The sequence below is a fragment of the Protomyctophum bolini genome, assembly GCF_963924005.1.
Source record: "Protomyctophum bolini genome assembly, chromosome: 1".
Taxonomy (NCBI): domain Eukaryota; kingdom Metazoa; phylum Chordata; class Actinopteri; order Myctophiformes; family Myctophidae; genus Protomyctophum; species Protomyctophum bolini.
In genome coordinates, this window is record NC_137862.1 from 8284227 (window position 1) to 8305650 (window position 21424).

At 43.3% G+C, this 21424-nt stretch overlaps 1 protein-coding gene across 1 annotated transcript in view; it reads left to right on the forward strand.

The window, feature by feature from the left end:
* Positions 1 to 2062: 2062 nt before the first annotated feature.
* LOC308314906 (protein TANC1-like) overlaps positions 2063 to 21424 on the forward strand; it is a gene marked incomplete at its 5' end in the record, with an annotated part of 59707 nt that continues 40345 nt past the window's right edge. The window contains 6 exon segments of the mRNA XM_080762697.1: positions 2063 to 2080; positions 2205 to 2376; positions 4234 to 4332; positions 6901 to 7034; positions 11484 to 11811; positions 13968 to 14257. Of these exon segments, the coding sequence (XP_080618823.1) occupies positions 2063 to 2080; positions 2205 to 2376; positions 4234 to 4332; positions 6901 to 7034; positions 11484 to 11811; positions 13968 to 14257 (1041 nt within the window).

Here is a 21424-nt window from a genome sequence, read left to right on the forward strand (position 1 = left end):
CCTGTCCCCAACTCTCATCAGCCCTGCAGTGCTTCCCATTACACACCTGTGAACCCTTTGCCATTATCCTGCTGCCTATAAATACTGGACTCTTTGCACACACAAACTGTCAGTACATAAAATCATTGTCTGGTGCTCCTCTTGGTGTTCCTCGGTCCCTGGAAATCCTTGTTCTCCTTCAGTAAGGTTTTTGCATTTCTGGACTTCCTATGTTTTTGCCTTGTGCCTTGTTTAGTTTTGCCTTTTGGATTTTTGTTTGTACTTTGGAAATGTTTGGACTTTGGGCTTTCCTGAGTAGATTATTGCTGTCCTGTTTTTGATTGTAAACTAATCTGCCTTTTCGGCTTTAATAAAACAGTTCTTGAAACTACTTTGCTTGTTGCTCTGCATTCTGGGTTCAGACATTCTGCTACCGTGACACAAACTGTGTTTTGAAGGGTAGGGGACCCTGTATGTATATGTAGGCCTACACAGTAGACCTACATATCCTGACAACCCATTGTTGATAAGGATTATGCAATGTTGTAATATCTTGTGCTCTTTGATCTGCAGAAAAGAAGAGAAGAGAAGACATTTCAAAGGGTAATTCAGACCGCTATGAATATTCTCTGCAACATAAAACAGAGTTTGTTTTGTGAATCTTTATGCAGGCCAGGGCCCGTCACACATTTTGCACCCAAATTTCCGATATCAAGACCGCTCCGCAAACCGTTCAGCCACCGCTGCCGTGTGTGTGTGTGTGTGTGTGTGTGTGTGTGTGTGTGTGAGCACACACACACGAGTCGTACCGCGCCACTCAAATGGGTAACAGGATTTGGGTGAAGTTCCCCTTTAAAAAAATAGAGGGAACATGCTGCTTATTAATATTTCATAACGTGCTGCTCTTGTTGGCGAAAGCAGAGAGAACGGCAGATAAATGTGTCAGGCTCATTAAAATTGTACGTTTAAAGTACATGACCATGGCTATGGACCTTTGAATAATAGAGATATAACAGGACAAACTCTGAGACGTTGTTCTTGATGCCCCGGGCACATGCTCTCTGTGTGCTACTTCTGAAAAACAATCAGTCGTCTCAAGACTTATTAAATATGCTAAACATGGCCTTGATTGCCAACGCAATCAGTGAAAAGGTTTCTATAATCATAGATCAGCGTGTTATTCCTCCTTGTGAATTTAACATTTAACCCCACATCATATCTCAAGACAGATTTACTATTTGTATAAAATATATTTACAACACCATGAGCTCTCTCTCTCTCTCTCTCTCTCTCTCTCTCTCTCTCTCTCTCTCTCTCTCTCTCTCTTTCCAAATAAATTCAATTCAATTGAGCTTTATTGGCATGAGAGAACTTATGTTTACATTGCCGAAGTGGAACAAGGCAATCAAAATAGAACAATGTATATTACAAATACATTTTGGATATAAATAGGAATCAAATAAAGGTCTGTGTTATATTAGCACTTTGGGTAATACTATATTGTGAAACTATAAAAGGATTGTGCATTTTCTGTCAGAGATATAGTTATACAATATACATCCATATAGGAGACGTTAGCTTCATACTTTTGATAAACAGTGTAAACATATTGTAGTGGCAAGCTCAAACAATACTTTGCCACTCGGCTGGGCACAGAAAACCGTTTTTGACGCGTATATAATTATAATGTCCAGGCATTGACTGCTGTAGGGTGAGGTTCCCATTTATTAAACACATTATGTAATACAGCAGTTTTCTTTATGCAAGAATAAAATGATACGGTAAAAACGTGGGATCTCTAGCCTGTGCCCAGCCCCATACCTTCCAAACCATCAACCTGGCATAAAGAAAACTGCTGTATTACATAATGATACATGGGAACCTCACCCTACAGCAGTCAATGCCTGGACACTATATTATGTACGCGTCAAAAACCGTGTGATCTCTTAGCCTGTTGTGCCCATACCTTCCAAACCATCAACCTAGGCTTGTTGCACCTGTGTTCCCATATGTCAATCTTTGTGACACACACCCGCCATGGTGAACCCGCCCATCTGACGGGTTAAAGGCACACACATGCAGAATGGCTCCTTCACATATGGTTTGTATTCCTTGAGGTGCTTGTATTCCATTTGACATTCTCTCCCTCTCTCCCTCTCTGTCTCTCTCTCTCTCTCTCTCTCTCTCTCTCTCTCTCTCCTCTAGGTTCTCATGCCACCCTGCAGGGTGGCAGTGCCAGGGGGGTTGTTCCACACCTCCAGGATGTGGGCAGTGGCAGTGGGGGGGGCAGGAGGACTAGACTGACCAAGCGTGTGTCCATCTCCCTGCCTTCCTCCCCTCAGCTCCCTCACCAGTCTTACATTGTACCCTCGCACTCCTGTGCCAAGTCCTCCTCGGGTATGTTTGATGTGCGCTTTCAAAGATAGTTGATATATAGATATATGATATAGAAGATAAAGAGATGGGGGGGGGCACGGTGGCACAGTTGGTAGTGCTGTCGCCTCACAGCTAGAAGGTCCTGCGTTCGATTCCCACTCGGGGCGCTGTGGGTGCTGGCGCCGTGTTTCCTCCTCCGCGTCATCAGTGCCCATACCCGAGGCAGGGTTGGCGAAAGGGCCTTTCTGTGTGGAGTTTGCATGTTCTCCCCGTGTCCCCTAGGGTACCCTCACAAAAAACATGCAGTATTCCTGGTCTCTAAACTGCCTCCCCCTGGCCAGCCTGATGGAGGGGGAAAGGAACTGGTTAAAATAACGTGTTCCTTCCATGCGCTACGTCCAACCAGGGAAACTCCCCCCTGTCAGGTGTAAAGGAGCAACTTGGACACTCAGGCATGAAGGAAGCATGAGTTCAAGTCCGTTGCTCTCCCCTTGTCCCCCATATGCGGGGTCTAGGTTGGTGAGAGTGTGTAGAGCCCAGGATCACATTAGATAATTGACACAGGGGTGAAAAATGGGTTACAAAATCGTGGGATAAAATTATATATAAAAAAAAGAAGATAAAGAGATGCATTTATCTTATGCATTGCATGCATTTATCATTCTATATGAATAAGATGGTGAATTTTCAGGGACTTCTTGCGTTCCAGTGTGTTGGAGAGGAGATTGTGTGCACATCTAGTACCTGTATTTAGGCCCGGTGCAGGAAGGCAAGAATAAAATAGAGGGTTAAAACATCCGCACACTGATTTAATGCTCCCAAACTATTTTATTAATGGCGCAACGTTTCTATCTTATAGCAGATCTTCATCAGGCAAATACTATATTATTATTAAATACTATGGGGCCATCAATACAATACTTTGTTTATTGGTTTAGTTAAATTCTTTGTTGTCTTTTTACTTCATTGTGCTATGTTTTTCTGTTTGGTTTTAACTTGTTGATTGCTTGTTCTGTAACTTCTGTTCAGCACCTTGTGACTTTGTCTTGAAAGGTGCTTTACAAATAAAATGTACTTACTTACTTACTTACTTACAATAGTACATAAATGAAATTTTAATCAGTCAATCATATAAAAAAATAAACTGTGTGCGAACACTAGGGGGCAATATGCAACAATGAGTAAGCATATGGCCATTCAAACCAGCTCCATGTTTCAAACTAGTATGTATTCTAAAGCAGGTTATAGTGACCCACATGTACTGAAATATCACACCTATGAAATGATCCACTCTTTTATGCATTTGTTTTGACAGATTAAAACAATCAAACTGCCACTTGGATTGTAGATGCATGCGAACGCCATCTGTTATTTGTATTTTGTATTTACACGAGGCAGCTTTCACAGTGTGATTGAGGTGTGGTCCAGTTAAATCGCCATATTTCAGTATTCTGAGCATGAAATGATCTCCTGAATGACCTGAATCATGATAACATGATGATGTCCTCAGATGCCTCACAAACACAATCCATAGATTAAATTAAAATACAAGCACTGACCCACCACACCGATGCATCCCTGTTTCTCCCTTCAGACAGAAACACATTAACTTTACTTAAGGCATTAGAGATAAACACACACTGTGGATTGAACTGTGCGGCTGAATCTGCACGCGTGCATCAAATTCAGGGCACACGCTTTACTCCTGGGAACACAATTCAAATTCTGCACCGCAGATCTCATCTGGGCAGGCTTAATCTCTCTCTCCCTCTCTCACTCGCCCTCTCTCTCTTTCATATTCCTCCCTATCTCCACCCTCGATCCCTCCCTCCTACCTCCTCTCCCGCTCGCCCCTCTTCTCTTCTCTTCTGACTACAGGACTGATAAGGAGGCTGGAGCATGTGGACACCTCTTCTTACCCCAGGAACGCTCTTGTTTTTGCCCCGTGTCGCGGAGGCGAGGCTGCAGCCCACAGAGGTGAGAGAAGAGAGAAGGACCGCCTGGGTGGATGATTACTTATCTCCATATCTCTGTGTGTGTGTGTGTGTGTGTGTGTGTGTGGGAGGGGGGGTGTTGGGGGGGGTTTCAAAGCTTTGCGTTTAGTTTCCCATATTGAAATATAATCGTAAGTAGAAATATCATCAGGCATGTGTATTTACCGGTAATCCTCACTGTGTGTGTGTGTGTGTGTGTGTGTGTGTGTGTGTGTGTGTGTGTGTGTGTGTGTGTGTGTGTGTGAGAGTGAGAGAGTGTGTGCACGCGTGTGTGTGTGTGTGTGTGTGTGTGTGTGTGTGTGTGTGTGTGTGTGAGAGAGAGAGTGCACTTGTGTGTGTGTGTGTGTGTGTGTGTGAGAGAGAGTGCACGCGTGTGTGTGTGTGTGTGTTTAAGTTTGTAATTGTTTTAGTGTGATATTAGTGAAGGTGATGTAAATGCCCCGTCCCATGCAACATACAGTATGTATACTGTGTGTTGGGACCAGAGGGCTGCCCTGAAGACTGCTGTATACAGTTTGTATGAAGCATCTTCCATTCTGGTTGCCAGGCACCTCTCAGCTTCCTGTTTCCAATGGCAACTACTAGGTGGTTTGATGGATAGCGCTGGACATTCAGTTTATCATCTGCCTTCATATCACTCCAGATTGGGTCTCACTATGCTCTGCTGACTGAATGCCAAAGTTTGCTCTTTCTTTACCCCTCCCACCCCCCCCTTCCCCCTTCCCCCCTCTCATTTACTGAACAGAATCAAGTTTATAAAAAAAATGTGTTTTGTAAAACTCGGCTTCATGGTGGCATTATAACAGGCTTCTGGGAAATTTGGGGCAGAGGTTTTAGAATTGGTATCCAGGGAGTGTGTTGCAGTTTCGTAGCAACCAGGCTAATGGTGCCGGAGATTAGCTGGTAGCAGATGGAAGGACACTCGGACGGACAGACGGACGGACGGACAGACGGACAGACGGACAGGGGCATAAACCTATTCTCTGCTCTATGCAATAGCCTGCAGGCGGAGACAAAGAGAGACTGAGGAACACAAGAGGTCTTAAACCCCAGAGAGACTCGCCGAGGCGTGAGCTGTTCTTCATCATACTCCACGCTGACGTACAGTCGTACACATGGCTCAGCTGATTATACAGCATAAGAATCATTGAGTTATGATTGTGTACGAATGGAACACAGAGAGGTGGGCGTGGACCATGGAGGAGTCGGGGTTAGAGGTCATGGCACCAGGGAGCTTTAGACAGTGATATAGATGAATGCACCACATGGTCTGTGTCAGGACCTGTCTCACTGCACAGAGGACCTGTCTCACTGCACCACATGGTCTGTGTCAGGACCTGTCTCACTGCACAGAGGACCTGTCTCACTGCACAGATGACCTGTCTCACTGCACAGATGACCTGTCTCACTGCACAGAGGACCTGTCTCACTGCACCACATGGTCTGTGTCAGGACCTGTCTCACTGCACAGAGGACCTGTCTCACTGCACAGAGGACCTGTCTCACTGCACAGAGGACCTGTCTCACTGCACAGAGGACCTGTCTCACTGCACAGAGGACCTGTCTCACTGCACAGAGTACCTGTCTCACTGCACCACATGGTCTGTGTCAGGACCTGTCTCACTGCACAGAGGACCTGTCTCACTGCACCACATGGTCTGTGTCAGGACCTGTCTCACTGCACAGAGTACCTGTCTCACTGCACCACATGGTCTGTGTCAGGACCTGTCTCACTGCACAGAGTACCTGTCTCACTGCACCACATGGTCTGTGTCAGGACCTGTCTCACTGCACAGAGGACCTGTCTCACTGCACCACATGGTCTGTGTCAGGACCTGTCTCACTGCACAGATGACCTGTCTTACTGCACAGAGGACCTGTCTCACTGCACAGAGGACCTGTCTCACTGCACAGATGACCTGTCTCACTGCACAGTGGACCTGTCTCACTGCACATATGACCTGTCTCACTGCACAGATGACCTGTCTCACTGCACAGAGGGCCTGTCTCACTGCACAGAGGACCTGTCTCACTGCATAGCTGAGGCGGAAGCGAGACAGTCAAATTGCAAAACTCATTGACATTCACAGTCACGTCTCTCCACTGAGCGTGCCGGGCAGGTTGCATGCACACACACACACACACACACACACACACACACACACACACACACACACACACACACACACACACACACACACAGTACACACAAACAAACTGAAAAAGACTGCCTTTGCATTACTAATAAGGGCAGCTGGAGCTACACTGACTTGTGGATATATATTATATATATATATATATATATATATATATATATAATATATATATATATACATACCATATATTGGCTTTGATGCAGGATGGGAGACTTGGGGGAGTTATCATCTTGTTTCATATTTTTCTTTAGGGGTAGGTTGGGGGTATTAGACGCTGAGTTTGCTGATTTTAATCTGACCTATACCATGTTTCCATCTACATGTATATCCACCCATCTTTAATCTGACCTATGCCATGTTTCCATCTGTATGTCTCCACCCATCCTGCGTTCCAGACCTCCACGTGGAGCCCAGCCAGGGCTCCTCCATTTGCACCCAGGAACTGATGACCAGACTGTGCTTCTTACTGGGAGAAGAAGCCCCCTCTGGCACAGAAAGCTCTCTTATGGAGGACCAGAGGGACAAGAAGGTACAGTCTCTGTGGACGTTGTTGCACTATAGTCCACATTGCCTAGAAGCTATTTGCCGTTTGTTTAGTTTTTAACCCATTTTGACCTAAGTTCGATTCTACAAATGCCTTCTAAATGCAGACAGTTTTCTGAAAAACCTACCGGTATGTCGTTCTCAAACATTTTCATGTCAAGGACCCCCGGAATTATCTGTATTTGGACGAAAATATGTTGTCCCAGGGACTCCTCCCAGAAGCAAAGATTTGAGTTAAAAACGTTTGCTTTGAAAGAATATATATTCAAAGATTTGCACCACATTTTCACAATTTTTCAAAAATAGCAGACCTACAAGCTCAATAGCTAAAGTGTAACATAATGCTTAATTAAAACACCCAAAAGGGGTTCCCACCCAAAATGGGTGAAGTATATCCCATTATCAGATGCATTTTAAACTTTATTAACCCATTCTGAACGGGAAACCATTTTGGTGTTAGCATCATGTTATGCTTTAGCTATTGTAAAATAGCAGATAGCAAAATAGCAAAATGTTAGTCGTTCTGTCGATTTTTGAAAAATAGCAGACATACAAGCTCGTAGCGCGCCACTCGGTGGCGCGCTATGAGCTTGTATGTCTGCTATTTTTGAAAAATCGACAGAACGACTAACATTTTTAGAATCTGATCTCGGGTCAGAATGGGTTATTCAGACCAGTGTGTGTCCAGTGGAAACCTCGTATGAATCTGATCTCAGGTCAGAATGGGTTAATGCCTTTGGGTGAAGCAGGATGTACAGTAGAAGCTGTATCTGTTTATTATGCGGTATAATCAAAACCCTGCAGCACAAGAAGATGAAAATATCCGACAGTCGACCACATTGATTATATTGTGCTGTGCTACTGTACTGCATCGCTCCGATCCTACAGTCGATATCTTTTTAACCCATTCTGACCTGAGATCAGATTCATATGAGGTTTCCACTGGACACACACTGGTCTGATTATAACCCATTCTGACCCGAGATCAGATTCTAAAAATGTCAGCCGTTCTTCGATTTTTCAAAAATAGCAGACCTACAAGCTCGTAGCGCGCCACTCGGTGGCGCGCTATGAGCTTGTAGATCTGCTATTTTTCAGTAGCTAAAGCATAACATGATGCTAACACCAAAACGGGTTCCCGTTCAGAATGGGTTAACCCCTGCAGCGCTGGGTGAGTCGTTTGTCGTGACAGGCGGCTGTTGTACATGCCAGTGTTGTTTTTGGCAGCACATTTTGATTTTAGTTTTAGTCACAGTCTCTTGAATGGCTTCCCTTTAGTTTTAGTCACATTTTAGTCACCTTTAATGTTTTAGTGTTTCGTCTAGTTTTAGTCGACTAAATATCATAAGATTTTAGCACAGCGGGCCTTGATGCCGTCGTAATGACTGATTTTACACTCGCGGAAAACTTTCAGCGTGCAACCAAGTATAAAATGACATATACTGGATCTCTTCTCCACTAGTCCCTTCCTAACATTTTAGTCTAGTTTTTATTTGTTGACGAAATGTGAGTATATTTAGTCTTGGTATTAGTCATCATGGCTTAGTTTTTATTTCGTTTTCCATTTAGTTTTCATCAGTGGAAAAAGGTAGTCGACGAACATTTTTAGTCATAGTTTTAGTCGACGAAAACAACACTGGTACATACTGTACTTCTTCATAAATCTGTTCATCACGTCTGTGTCGTTGCATTGCTCAGCCATGGCCCACTTTCACAGCCTCGTTCTACCACCTGAGCTCCAGATTCAGTCAGTTACACAGAGATAGCAGCACGCCTGGTATGAGCAATGTGGGTTGTCCTGGCTAAGATAAATGACGCTGGGGTATAACGCATTTTGACCTACAAATGTCTTCTAAATCCTGACAGTTTTCAGAAAAAAACCCCTATGTTTCTATATCAGTGGTGCTCAACCTTTTTCATGTCAAGGACCCCCAGAATTATCTGAATTTGGCCACGGATCCCCATCTAAAAATATGTTGTTCCAGGGACCCCTCCCAGAACCAAAGATTTGAGTTAAAAGCGTTCGCTGCTAAAGAATATATTCAAAGATTTGTGCCACATTTTCAAGATTTTTCAAAAATAGCAGACCTACAAGCTCGTAGCGCGGCACTCGGTGCCGCGCTATGAGCTTGTAGATCTGCTATTTTCCAATAGCTAAAGTATAACGTAATGCTTAAAACACCAAAAGGGGTTCCCGCCCAGAATGGGATAAAGGGAATAACGCTGAGCTACTTTACCTTCCCTGCCATGTCTCCTTTCCTCGCAGCCTCGGGATAGCAGAGAGATGGAGGGGTGGTCAGGATGAGTTGACCAGAATACAGTACATAATAAATGGACACAATCGGAGCACACATTGCTTTTTTCTAAATAGGAGATTGTTGTATTCTTTATTCATATTTTATTTGTGGACTATTATTATTATTTGTAATAAACTAGCAGATTTTCTATGTAGTGCATGGGAGAAAAAGGCAGAATGTTCTGTTATTGAAATGGAGTTTGAAAAAGTTTTTATTTTATTTTATTGTGTAACTAACTTGTTGTTGATGCAGTGATGTATACAGTATGTTGTGTCCTATAAGTCCATGTGCTTTGGGCACAATAATACAGCATCTGTCTGTCTGTCTGTCTGTCTGTCTGTCTGTCTGTCTGTCCCCATTTATCATTTATTTGTCAAGTCCCCGATTATAATACCCCGATTATAATACGACCCCATCTTTTTGAAGATATTTTCCATTGAAAAAGAAATAAGTAGTCTTATATTCAGGCCAATAGGAAGGAAATGTGTTATAAATGTTTGAATGCAGAGATAATATGATTTCCCTTCGATGCGTGATGAGCAATTGGCGATTGGCGATGGGCGATGATTTGATTGGCTAAGCAAAGTACATGTTGAAGATAAAAGGGAGGGCAGAAAGGGGAAGGACGTAAAAGTGAGGACGCAAATTGTGATTGGCCAGAATGAGATGATGTCATGATGATTAGAGCGCCTCTCACGTCTCACGGGTGTGATTTTTCCTTTTCTTTGTACCCTTTTGATCTCTCTCTCTCTTTTTTTAAATACATTTTTATTTAATTTTTAGATGAAAGGCACAGGTACAGGCAAACAAAAACAAATGCACATAAAACATAATTCAAATTCTTTGCCAACTACAGTCAGTGGCTTGCCCCTTGCCTCATTTAAAAAAAATCCTACCCCCAAACCCCAGCACCAACCACCGTTGACAAAAAAAAGAGAAAAAAATAGTAATGATAACAATTAAATATAACATAAAGCTCGATTGCATTTTTTAATTTTTAACAACAAATTGTAAACAATAAATACAAAATAATCCCTTCCAATTAACACACCCCGTCATAGGCCTGAAAAGAAAAACAAAAGATTTCAACAATTTTTCACAATAAAAAATGGGATTATACAGATATAATTAGTTATATAATGTCATGCTATAGTTATATAGTAGAGGTCCTAACTTGATAGAGAATAATGGTTCCAGGCAGCTGTCTATTAAGGACGGCTCCGCTACACGGAAGTACGGCGACTATGACGCCCACGCCGTAGCTGTCAAAATCGTTAAGCAAACAGCCGTCGGCGACGGCCGACATTGGTTGCCATGGTGACGCGTCCATGCAGCGTGTGTCAAACATAAACACATTATTATTATTTATTTTAAACACCCCGTCGCGCGTCAGCTATAACTTGCCGATATTGCTTAATTCTTACATGCGCTGGACATGATCAGCAGTGGAAAGAGGAAAGTGCTGCATGGAGAAATCTGTGTTATTCTAAAACCGTTTTAATAAACATATGGTATTAGTGTTATTTCTTCATTCAGAGCATGCCAACACATTACACAGCATAAAGAGAGGTGATGGAGCAATCTGTGTAAATGTATGACAGCTATCATTTCAATAAACATGGTTATGACATGGCGTTGTAGACACTACGTGTAAAGTGTGTGTTCTGCCGTAGTAGAAAGGGCTGCGACGGACAGCAGGTTTATGTATCGAGCACTGATCCAGCTCAGTGGCCTTGTGGTTAGAGTGTCCTCCCTGAGACTGGGAGGTTGGGGTTCGATCCCCGGCCGGGTCATACCAAAGACTGTAGAAATGGGACCCAGTGCCTCCCTGCTTGACACTCAGCATCAAGGGTTGGATTGGGGGTAAATCCCTGCGACATACTAGCGTCATGTCCAGGGGGTGTACTTGTACATCAAGCTGTCTCACGCTACAGAAACAGGAGATAGGCTCCTGCCCCTATGGAGGCAAGGCTACTTACTTACTTACTGAGCCATTTCCGGTTGCCGTAGCCGACTGCCGTAGCCGTCGTTGCTTAAAGTCGCTATTGTTTGATAGTTTGCATCATTTCATCTAGCTGTAGAGAGCTCCATTGTTACAACATCCGTTAATAACTGTTTTGATCTCTCTCTCTGTGCAGTGTGACGCCTCGGCCCAGCTGGGAGGGAGTCCCAGCTCCACTCTGACCTGCAGTACCACGTCTCCCTGTTCAGGGAGCCCAGACGCAACGCTGAGCCTCGGTACCGGTACCGGAGAGCCACCGGTGCACCACCACCGCCCTCCTCCGCCTCTGTCCTTGCAGCCCACCTCTGGTTCCGGCATAAACCCAGCCTGCACTAACTTCTCCAGCCCCGTGTCCAGCCTGGTCCGCTGCGCCAGCCCCGGGCGAGGGCGTGTCTCTGAAAACAGCCCCGGGCCAGTTCACAGTCCCTCTTCCACTCTGGAGAGCATGGATAGTGGGATTATAGGTGAGAGTTGTGATGTCTTGTTAGATTATTTGGGTTAAAAAGGTTATCTTTGAAAAACAAAGAAAAGGTTCCGCACACTGTCAGAAACGTGCCAAGGATGTTGCTCTTTATTGTGTCGTTAACGTTTCGGTCCATTATACCTTCATCAGGACAATGATTCTCAGATTTGGCAAGTTTCTGACAGTGTGTGGGACCTTTTCTTTGTTTTTCAAAGATAACATTTTTAAGTATGCTTTATAGCCCTACGCACCTGTCACTAGCCTTCTGAGGTGTGCATCGGCCTTTTGCTAATAAGATTATTTGGGTTAGCCACACTTTGGGTCAGCTAATAGGAAAAAAGTCAAACGTCAAAAATGCCATTTTTCTAAACGCACCCCTCACCAACCTTATGTCGGATTGGTTGGATCCGACATGGATATATTCTAGTGGGCTTTCTACGTCTTTACCTACCGTTAAACCAGGTTATGGTTGAGTTGTTGTGTTAGATGTAGGTTCTCTTTACCTACCGTTAAACCAGGTTATGGTTGAGTTGTTGTGTTAGATGTAGGTTCTCTTTACCTACCGTTAAACCAGGTTATGGTTGAGTTGTTGTGTTAGATGTAGGTTCTGCTCAGGTCTGGCCTACCCTATAGCAGTTGTTGTGTTAGATGTAGGTTCTGGTCAGGGGGTGGGGTAAGTGCTATGGGCCATGATGGAGTCTGAAAAGGTGGGTTTTCAGACTACGGCGGAAGATTGGGAGTGATGCATGCTGCAGTTCCGACTGCAATGGGAAGTGCATTCCACAGTTTTGGAGCTAGCTAGCTAGTTGTTGTGTTAGATGTAGGTTCTGCTCAGGTCTGGCCTACCCGATAGCTATAGTTGTTGTGTTAGATGTAGGTTCTGGTCAGGTCTGGCCTACCCTATAGCTAGTTGTTGTGTTAGATGTAGGTTCTGCTCAGGTCTGGCCTACCCGATAGCTATAGTTGTTGTGTTAGATGTAGGTTCTGGTCAGGTCTTTCCTACCCGATAGCTAGTTGTTGTGTTAGATTCTGGTCAGGTGGTCTGTTCTACCCTATAGCTATCTCTTAAATGTGTTGTCGCTGTACCACTTCAGCCTCAAGGCTTCGGCTCCCTCCTGTCAGAACTAGGACACTGCTGTCTTTGTTGCTTATGGGTCCGACTCTCCTAAAATAGGACATATTCTCTTCCTAAATGGCGTTTGTATTTATAGTTGAAATACAAAAGGGTGAAGGGCACATGCAGTGCAATGCAACCCTGTGGTTGTGATACTGTAGCTTCAGTTCAAAGTGGAGAATTCCTTCCTTGTTGATTGAATTGCAAGCCCTTCAGAATGTCATAATAATAATAATAATAATGATGATAATAATCTTTATTGTCCCGAAGGATATTCATCTTCACAGGTCTGTTCAACACCAACAACAAAAACAACACATAGTACAGAAAAACACAACAACAAGACAATACAAAAGGAAAGGGAGTATTAACAGGTGCCAGGGGAGGTAACATTTACTTGTACTGCTGCACACAGCAGATGGCTGCTCAGATGGCTCAGATGAGATGTAGGCTACCTGGGAAGCTGTTAGTGTCTTGGACACATTGACGTATAGAATGTGCGAGCTGATGGTCAAAACCAGTGACCTGATTCAGAGGCAACCTCTATACCTACTTACTGTACTGTAGCTATGGCCGCCTCGTGCCTGTAGCCAACAACTCATACTGTATACTCTTTATAACCCATTTTGCTGCATGTTTTAAGCATTATGTTATGCTTTTGCTGTTGAAAAATAGCAGATCTACAAGCTCATAGCTAGGTTTTGCTATTTTTGAAAAATCGTGAAAATGTGCCTCAAATCATTGAATATATATTATTTCAGAGTGAAAGCTTTTAACTAAAATCTTTGCTTCTGGGGGGGACCCTGGAACAACATATTTTCAGATAGGGGTCGGCGGTCAATTACATATAATCTTGGGGGTCCTTGACATGAAATAGTTTGAGAACCGCTGACACAGAAACATGGGGTTTTCAGAAAACTGTCAGGATTTAGAAGACATTTGTAGAATCGTTCCCAGGTCTAAATGGGTCAAGGTGTGTATATTTGTCCTTTCTCTTGACCGTCCACACCACTGATCTCTCTCTGTCACTGCATGTGAACCAGCGACCATCACTAGCTCTTCTGAGAATGAGGAGCGCAGCTGTTCCAGCTGGGATCTGACTAAAGACGATGGAAGAGTTGGTGGGAACTCAAACGAGGACCCCAGGCCTCCCAGACCCGGCAGGGAACACTTAAACCCACCCATCGCGGTGGACGTCCCGGCAGACGACGAGGCCTTTATACCTCATCCAGACGTCATCATGCAACCCAGGACTCCGCCCCCGCCGAAGAGGCCCCTCCCACAGCGGAACACGCACAGCACCTCTTCCCTCGTGATGCCTCGTCCCAACTCTGTGGCAGGTCAGTAGCTTCACCTTCTGTTGTCATGGAGATCATGGATAGGTTCACCTTCTGTATGTCATGGAGATCATGGATGTTACTACTAATGATTTGGGCAAAACATAGTATTGTTAATAATATTGAAGCATGTTCTTTTGGCCAGCTCAGTGGCCTTGTGGTTAGAGTGTCCGCCCTGAGACTGGGAGGTTGGGGTTCAATCCCCGGCCGGGTCATACCAAAGACTTTAAAAATGGGACCCAGTGCCTCCCTGCTTGCCACTCAGCTTCAAGGGTTGGATTGGGGGTAAATCCCTGTGACATACTAGCGTCATGTCCAAGGGGTGTACTTGTACCTCAAGCTGCCTCACGCTACAGAAACAGGAGATAGGCTCCTGCCCTATGGGCCTCATGGCTCGGCAAGGCTACTTACTTTATGTTGTTTTTTGGACGGGACAAAGGTTGGGAAAAGTCCCACCTCTGGCCACTTATATCAACATAAAATATGGCTTGCTTTAGTTTAGATCGTGGGCACCCTCTCAGGCACATGATTAATGGGGGTGCATACTTAGTTTAGACTAGTTATTAGTTAGACATAAGGTTGGTGAGGGGTGCGTTAAGACGACCGGATTAAGGTTGGTGAGGGGTGCGTTAAAACGACCGGATTAAGGTTGGTGAGGGGTGCGTTAAAACGACCGGATTAAGGTTTGTGAGGGGTGCGTTAAGACGACCATATTAAGGTTGGTGAGGGGTGCGTTGTGTGTGTGTAGTGTGCAGTGTGCAGTGTGTAGTGTGTTCGGGTGACAGCAGTGAACTTCTTCCTGCTCACATCCCCGCTCGTTCACACATTTTTGTTTTACAATTACTCCTACCAAACATCACACATCGGCAGTGGTGGAAAAAGGACTCACATTGTTTTGTTTTTTTTGAGTGGTGCAACCACTCCCTTAGGGAGCTATGTGTGTGGCTGGGTAATGGCTGGGTGTGTATGAGCACGAAAATAGCATGGTTGTTTTTCACCACCTGTGCGCAACCTAACACACACACAAACACACACGCACATATTAACTGTATATGTGAATATTTCGGGTGTGCCAGTACACTACAGTGACTCCCCGGACCCCCCCAGAGTCCTCCACATGGTTTTACACATCAGCGGATGGCCTGACTCAGAGGAGCACATTTCTCTAGTTGTAGACTGCTTGTAGACATCAGTGGATGGCCTGACTCAGAGGAACAGATTCCTCTAGTTGTAGACTGCTTGTAGACATCAGTGGATGGCCTGACTCAGAGGAACAGATTCCTCTAGTTGTAGACTGCTTGTAGACATCAGTGGATGGCCTGACTCAGAGGAACACATTCCTCTAGTTGTAGACTGCTTGTAGACATCAGTGGATGAATGACGTTGAAGGGAGTGACACCATCCCTGATGGCTGATTGATTAACTGATTCAATTGATTGAGGTGGCAGTACTACTCGGTAAAAAAACCCAAATGATTTTACTCCAAATGGACCCCATTGTGAGGGTCCATTTGGTTCCATTTGTACGCTCTGTGTGTGCGGGGAACATTTTCCACGCTCCACATTTAGTTTCCAGTGCAGAGGAGGCATAATTTGGGGCATCTTAAGCGAAGCCGCGGGGAGCATCTCCGCATCGTGTTCTACTTCTCGCTGAGGGTGAACACTACAGCTTCAACCTGCTGTCCCCATTTCTCTATATTTTCACAATGCATTGTGATGCAATGTGTGATACCGTCGTATCACACATTGCGATAATCTTCGATAATAATCATTATATGTTTCACAATAACTATATCCACATACATTTATTTTCTTCTCTAAACACTATTAACCCATTTTGGGGCGGGAACCCCTTTCGGTGTTTTAAGCCATTGAAAAATAGCAGATCTACAAGCTCATCTACGAGCTTGTATAGATCTGCTATATGCATGTGCATAGCCCACAAATGTGCATGGCCCAAATTATTGAATATATTCTTTCAGAGCTTCTTGGGGGAGGGGGGTGTGTAGTTTTACGCTGACCTAGACCTGTGCCAGTTGGACAACATGGCCTCTATACTGAAGAACAATGCGAGTCAAGAACAAAATGCACGTTCATCCCAGTTATGCTCTACGCACGCATTGTACGCGTTGTCAGAGTATAGCCATTGTTTATGATGACATGTAGTCCTTGGGGCGCTGCAGGGCCTTGTATTGGAGCATTCCTTTTGCAGCATCGCACAATTCCTTCCATATAGAGTCTATATGGAATAGACTGTATGTGTGTGCCATCATCATCATACCCAGAAGTTTACTGAGAGGCAACACAGACCCATACATCCAAACAGAAAAGTCCTATCTAATTGCATTAAATGACATTAAACGACGTTAAACTCGCTTTGCCACCCACTTTAGCGTCGCGCATATAACAGACAAGCGGAGCTGTACAAGAGACGTGGCTAAAAACAGACTACTAAAATGAACGTCACGTGACTTTAAATGGTTAAATGCGTGCGTCCTCAAGTTGTCATCTTCTTCAGCCCCCCCCCCCTCCTCCTGCGTTCGCCTTTTCCTTTCTCTTCAGAGCGGAAGACGAGATTCCCCCAAGGAGTTGTTCAACGTAGCGGCTGACAGTCGTCACTGTCGCTATAAGGACAGTTTGCAGCTTTCATCAGAATAGGGAAGAAACATAAGGCTGTTATTATGGACCTTATTGTGGGCTCGCTACAGCGAGCACACACTAGTTATTGCCAGCCTATGTTTATTTATTTATTCTTTATTCCGCCGTTTTTTTGACACGCTACTACTTCCACATACTTTATGCTAGAAATTTAGTTCAAACTTCAAACTGTTCAGCTCTTTGAAGTGATGGGTGCTTGTATTTTTATTTTTACAAAGTTTTATACTTTTTATACTTTTTAACTTTTTAACTTTTTTTAACATCCTTTATAATGAGAGTCGATGGAAGAAAGGTCCCATTTTTCACAGTTAACTTTTTTGAGCTCTTATTACTCCGTCATACTTTCACTTTGAAACTTCATTCAAACTTTATAATGTTCATCTATCTTTGAACTTTCATTGGTGAAAAAGTTGTTTTGAAAAAGTTTATACTTTTTAAAATATTTAACTTTATTTATAGTTTTTCCCTCCCATAGACAATGAATGGGATTTATCTCTAAATCAACCTCACTTTTGCAGCCTCATTACTCTGGCATACTTTGTCGTAGAAACGTGATTTAAACTTTAGAACGCTCACACGACTCTGGACTTTTTCGTGGTTCAAACCGTATTCGAATACGTTAAACGGTTTTTCCGAAATCGCAGTTCAATCGCAGGCCGTTTCGCGTAATTAGTGCCATTTTAGAGTGCGGCTCTTCTTTGACTAGAGTGTGGAAACTGAAATTCTTTCCTTGAAAATTTACCAAACAAATTGTCGTCCCGGCCAAAGTATTCATTTTACACGCATGTTCTTTTGTCATTTTGTAGCCACACATGTCCTCTTTCACACAATGTGACCACCAAAGCACAGAGACATACAGAATGTGAACTACGACCTTTTAAGTGACACAAAAACAGTCAATCTGCTCATTGACCTCCATTGTATAATTCTTACGAGGAAATTATCGCGCTGACAATTCTTAACTCGCTCTTATAACCACATTTTCAATCGTACCAACACCACAATCGCACATGGTGTACCTCAATATCTCAGGCCACTCACAGCGAAAAAAATATTTGCATTCGACTTTTACTTTTTGCGATAGAGCAATTTGTTCGGGGCATAGTTTCCTCCATCCAGGACCATTGAAATCTCCCAGTCATAGTGCTGGCAAGTAGTAGAACTCTTTTTACTTCCACAGCTGAGACATATAAGGGCTTAATTACAGGGCTTGACATTAAAGTTACAAGATCTCAATGAGTTGCTCTGCGATACCTTGTGAGCTTGTAGGTCTGCTATTTGTGCAATTAGGCTAGACACATGCAAGTGCACACACGCACGCACACACACACCCTGTCTTCGCACGCACGCACGCACGCACACACACACCCTGTCTTCCTATTGGCTGGCCTTTACACAGCTCTCGCAAGCGCGCGCACGCACGCACACATACACACACACACACACACACACACACACACCCTGTCTTCGCACGCACGCACACACACACCCTGTCTTCCTATTGGCTGGCCTTTACACAGCTCTCGCAAGAGCACGCACGCACACACCCTGTCTTCCTATTGGCTGGCCTTTACACAGCTCTCGCAAGCGCACGCACGCACGCACGTACGCACGCACGCACGCACGAAAAAAAATGAAAACTTTTTTTTTACGATTTTTTTTTTTTTTTAAATGAAAAAAAATGAAAAAAAATGAAAAAAATTGAAAACTTAAAAAAAAAATTACTTATTAAGAAAAAACTTCAACTTTTTTTTTTTTTTTTTACTTAAAAAGAATAAACTTGAATTTTTTATAATAAAGTTTTTTTTTTTTTTACCTTTAAAGAAAAACTTTTAAAACACTTCTACAACTTCCACATACTTTATTCCGCTTTATGCAGTTATTTATGCTTAAACTATAGTTTTTCCAAATGTTCATAGTTTTTTAAACTTTTACTTCAGCTTTAATACATTTTCTACTTTTGTTTACAATATGCTACAGTGCCGAAATTTTGATTATGGATTTAGACCACCAATGGGAACACTATTACTCCGGTCCCCGAGTTTCAAACTTGACACGGCAAAAACTTTATACATTGCAATTTATGCGAGCCCACGCAGTTTCTACAGGAACTGCCTTTCTAGTTTTTAATGAGATGATGAAGACGGCCTATACTACTGGTATACAGTAGCACGTACTGTATAGACTTCATCACTGTATAATGTACACATTTGCAGCACATTTCGTGCCATCAGCCACTATACAGTATATTAAATATTGATGTTATAATGCATTATTACGAGCTTTTTAATGCCTAGCACGGCACAATGATGTTGTGTGGGGTAACGGGAGAGATCTGAATATTGTGTGATGATTACTCTTAATCCATTCTCGGGGCGGGAACCCCTTTTGGTGTTTTAAGCATTATGTTATAAATTCAGCTATTGAAAAATAGCAGACCTGCGAGCTCTACGAGCTTGTAGGTCTGCTATTTTAGAAAAATCGTGAAAATGTGGCAAAAATCGTTGAATATATATTCTTTCAGAGTGACTGTTTTTAACTCAAATCTTCTCTGCTTCTGAGGGGTTCCTGGAACAACATATTTTCAGATGGGGGGGGGGGGGGGGGGGGGTCGGAGGCCAAATACATATAATTTCGGGGGTCCTTGACATGAAATATTGAGCACCCACTGATACAGAAAAAATGAGGGTAATTTTCAGAAAACTGTCAGAATTTAGAAGGATTATTTTAAATTTCGACCGTCAGGCCAAAATGGGTTAATGCCTATAGCACACACAATGATGTTGTGTGGCCACATGGGAGAGATCTGAATATTGTGTGATGATGATTATACTCTTAAACCCAATGATGTTGTGTGGCAACATGGGAGAGATCTGAATATTGTGTGATGATGATTATACTCTTAAACTCAATGATGTTGTGTGGCAACATGGAGAGATCTGAATGTTGTGTGATGATGATTATACTCTTAAACTCAATGATGTTGTGTGGCAACATGGGAGAGATCTGAATATTGTGTGATGATGATTATACTCTTAAACACAATGATGTTGTGTGCACATGGGAGAGATCTGATATTGTGTGATGATGATTATACTCTTAAACTCAATGATGTTGTGTGGCAACATGGGAGAGATCTGAATATTGTGTGTTGATTACTACTCTTAAACACAATAATGTTGTGTGGCAACGGCAGAGATCTGAATATTGTGTGATGATTATATTCTTAAAACACAATAATGTTGTGTGGCAACGGCAGAGATCTGAATATTGTGTGATGATTATATTCTTAAACTTGGCATAGAAGGATTCTTAGCGACGGGGCTTTGCTCATTTCTCCCGAGCTGCAGCCATACTGTAATTGCTGCTTATTAAAACTTCTAAATCCTGACGGTTTTTCTGAAATACCTCATGTTTCTGTATCAATATTTCATGTCAAGGACCCCAACGATTATTATGTATTTGGCCGCCGACCCCCCCATCTCAAATATGTTGTTCCAGGAACTCACCCTGGAAGCAAAGATTCGAGTTAAAAACGTTCGCTGTGAAAGAATATATATTCAAAGATTCACCACATTTTCACGATTTTTCAAAAAATAGCAGACCTACAAGTTCTAGCTTGTAGATCTGCTATTTTTCAATAGCTAAAGTATAACATAATGCTTTAAAACACCAAAAGGGTTTCCCGACCAGAATAGGTTAAAGCTTTTAGTCCAGTAAGAGCTCTCAGAGTGGTGCCGCTGCCTCGCCTGCCCCAGATTACCACAGACTGAATTAAGCAGCGCCGTACGAACGCCATGACCCTGCTGTGATGTCATCACACTGGCCTGGATGATGCTGGGCATCTCATCGGGTTCCTGTTTGACGGATTGTCTGCCAATATTATTATTATTCGAGAGAGAGAGAGAGAGAGAGAGAGAGAGAGAGAGAGAGAGAGATGACTGGAGTCTGTCTGGTTTTATCCTACTCTGTGAGGATTAGAGGCTGTACAGTAATGCCAATATACTGTACACTCTGTACAGGCAATGTTGATGGTTGATTATGTTATATGAATCACAGTATGCTTATGCAATTGACAGTGTGTAGTGTAGTGTGATTGGATGACTGCAGTGAACAATGAATGAACAATGCGTGCATGCGTGCGTGCGTGCGTGTGTGTTTGCGGGACAGGTTTAGGTGAAAGCAATGTCCCCAAAAGAGTGTGGGTGCGTGTGTGCATGCGTGCGTGGGTGGGTGTGTGCATGCGTGGGTGGTTTGGGGAGGATTACATGGAGCTATATTGTAAAACAACTTTTTTTTTTCCCTCAGATCCTTATTATATCATCTTGATGTACTGTCTGTGTAATCTAGTTAAACATTCATAAGCCTCTTGAAAGAAGGAGAGAGACAACAAGCTCTGATGGACTTGAACATAAAGTCCTTGTTGACCTTTTCTTTTATTCCACAGAGAGGTTTATGAACTGTTAGCCTCTGTTATCACAGAGCCTCCCATCTGTGTAGTTTTCA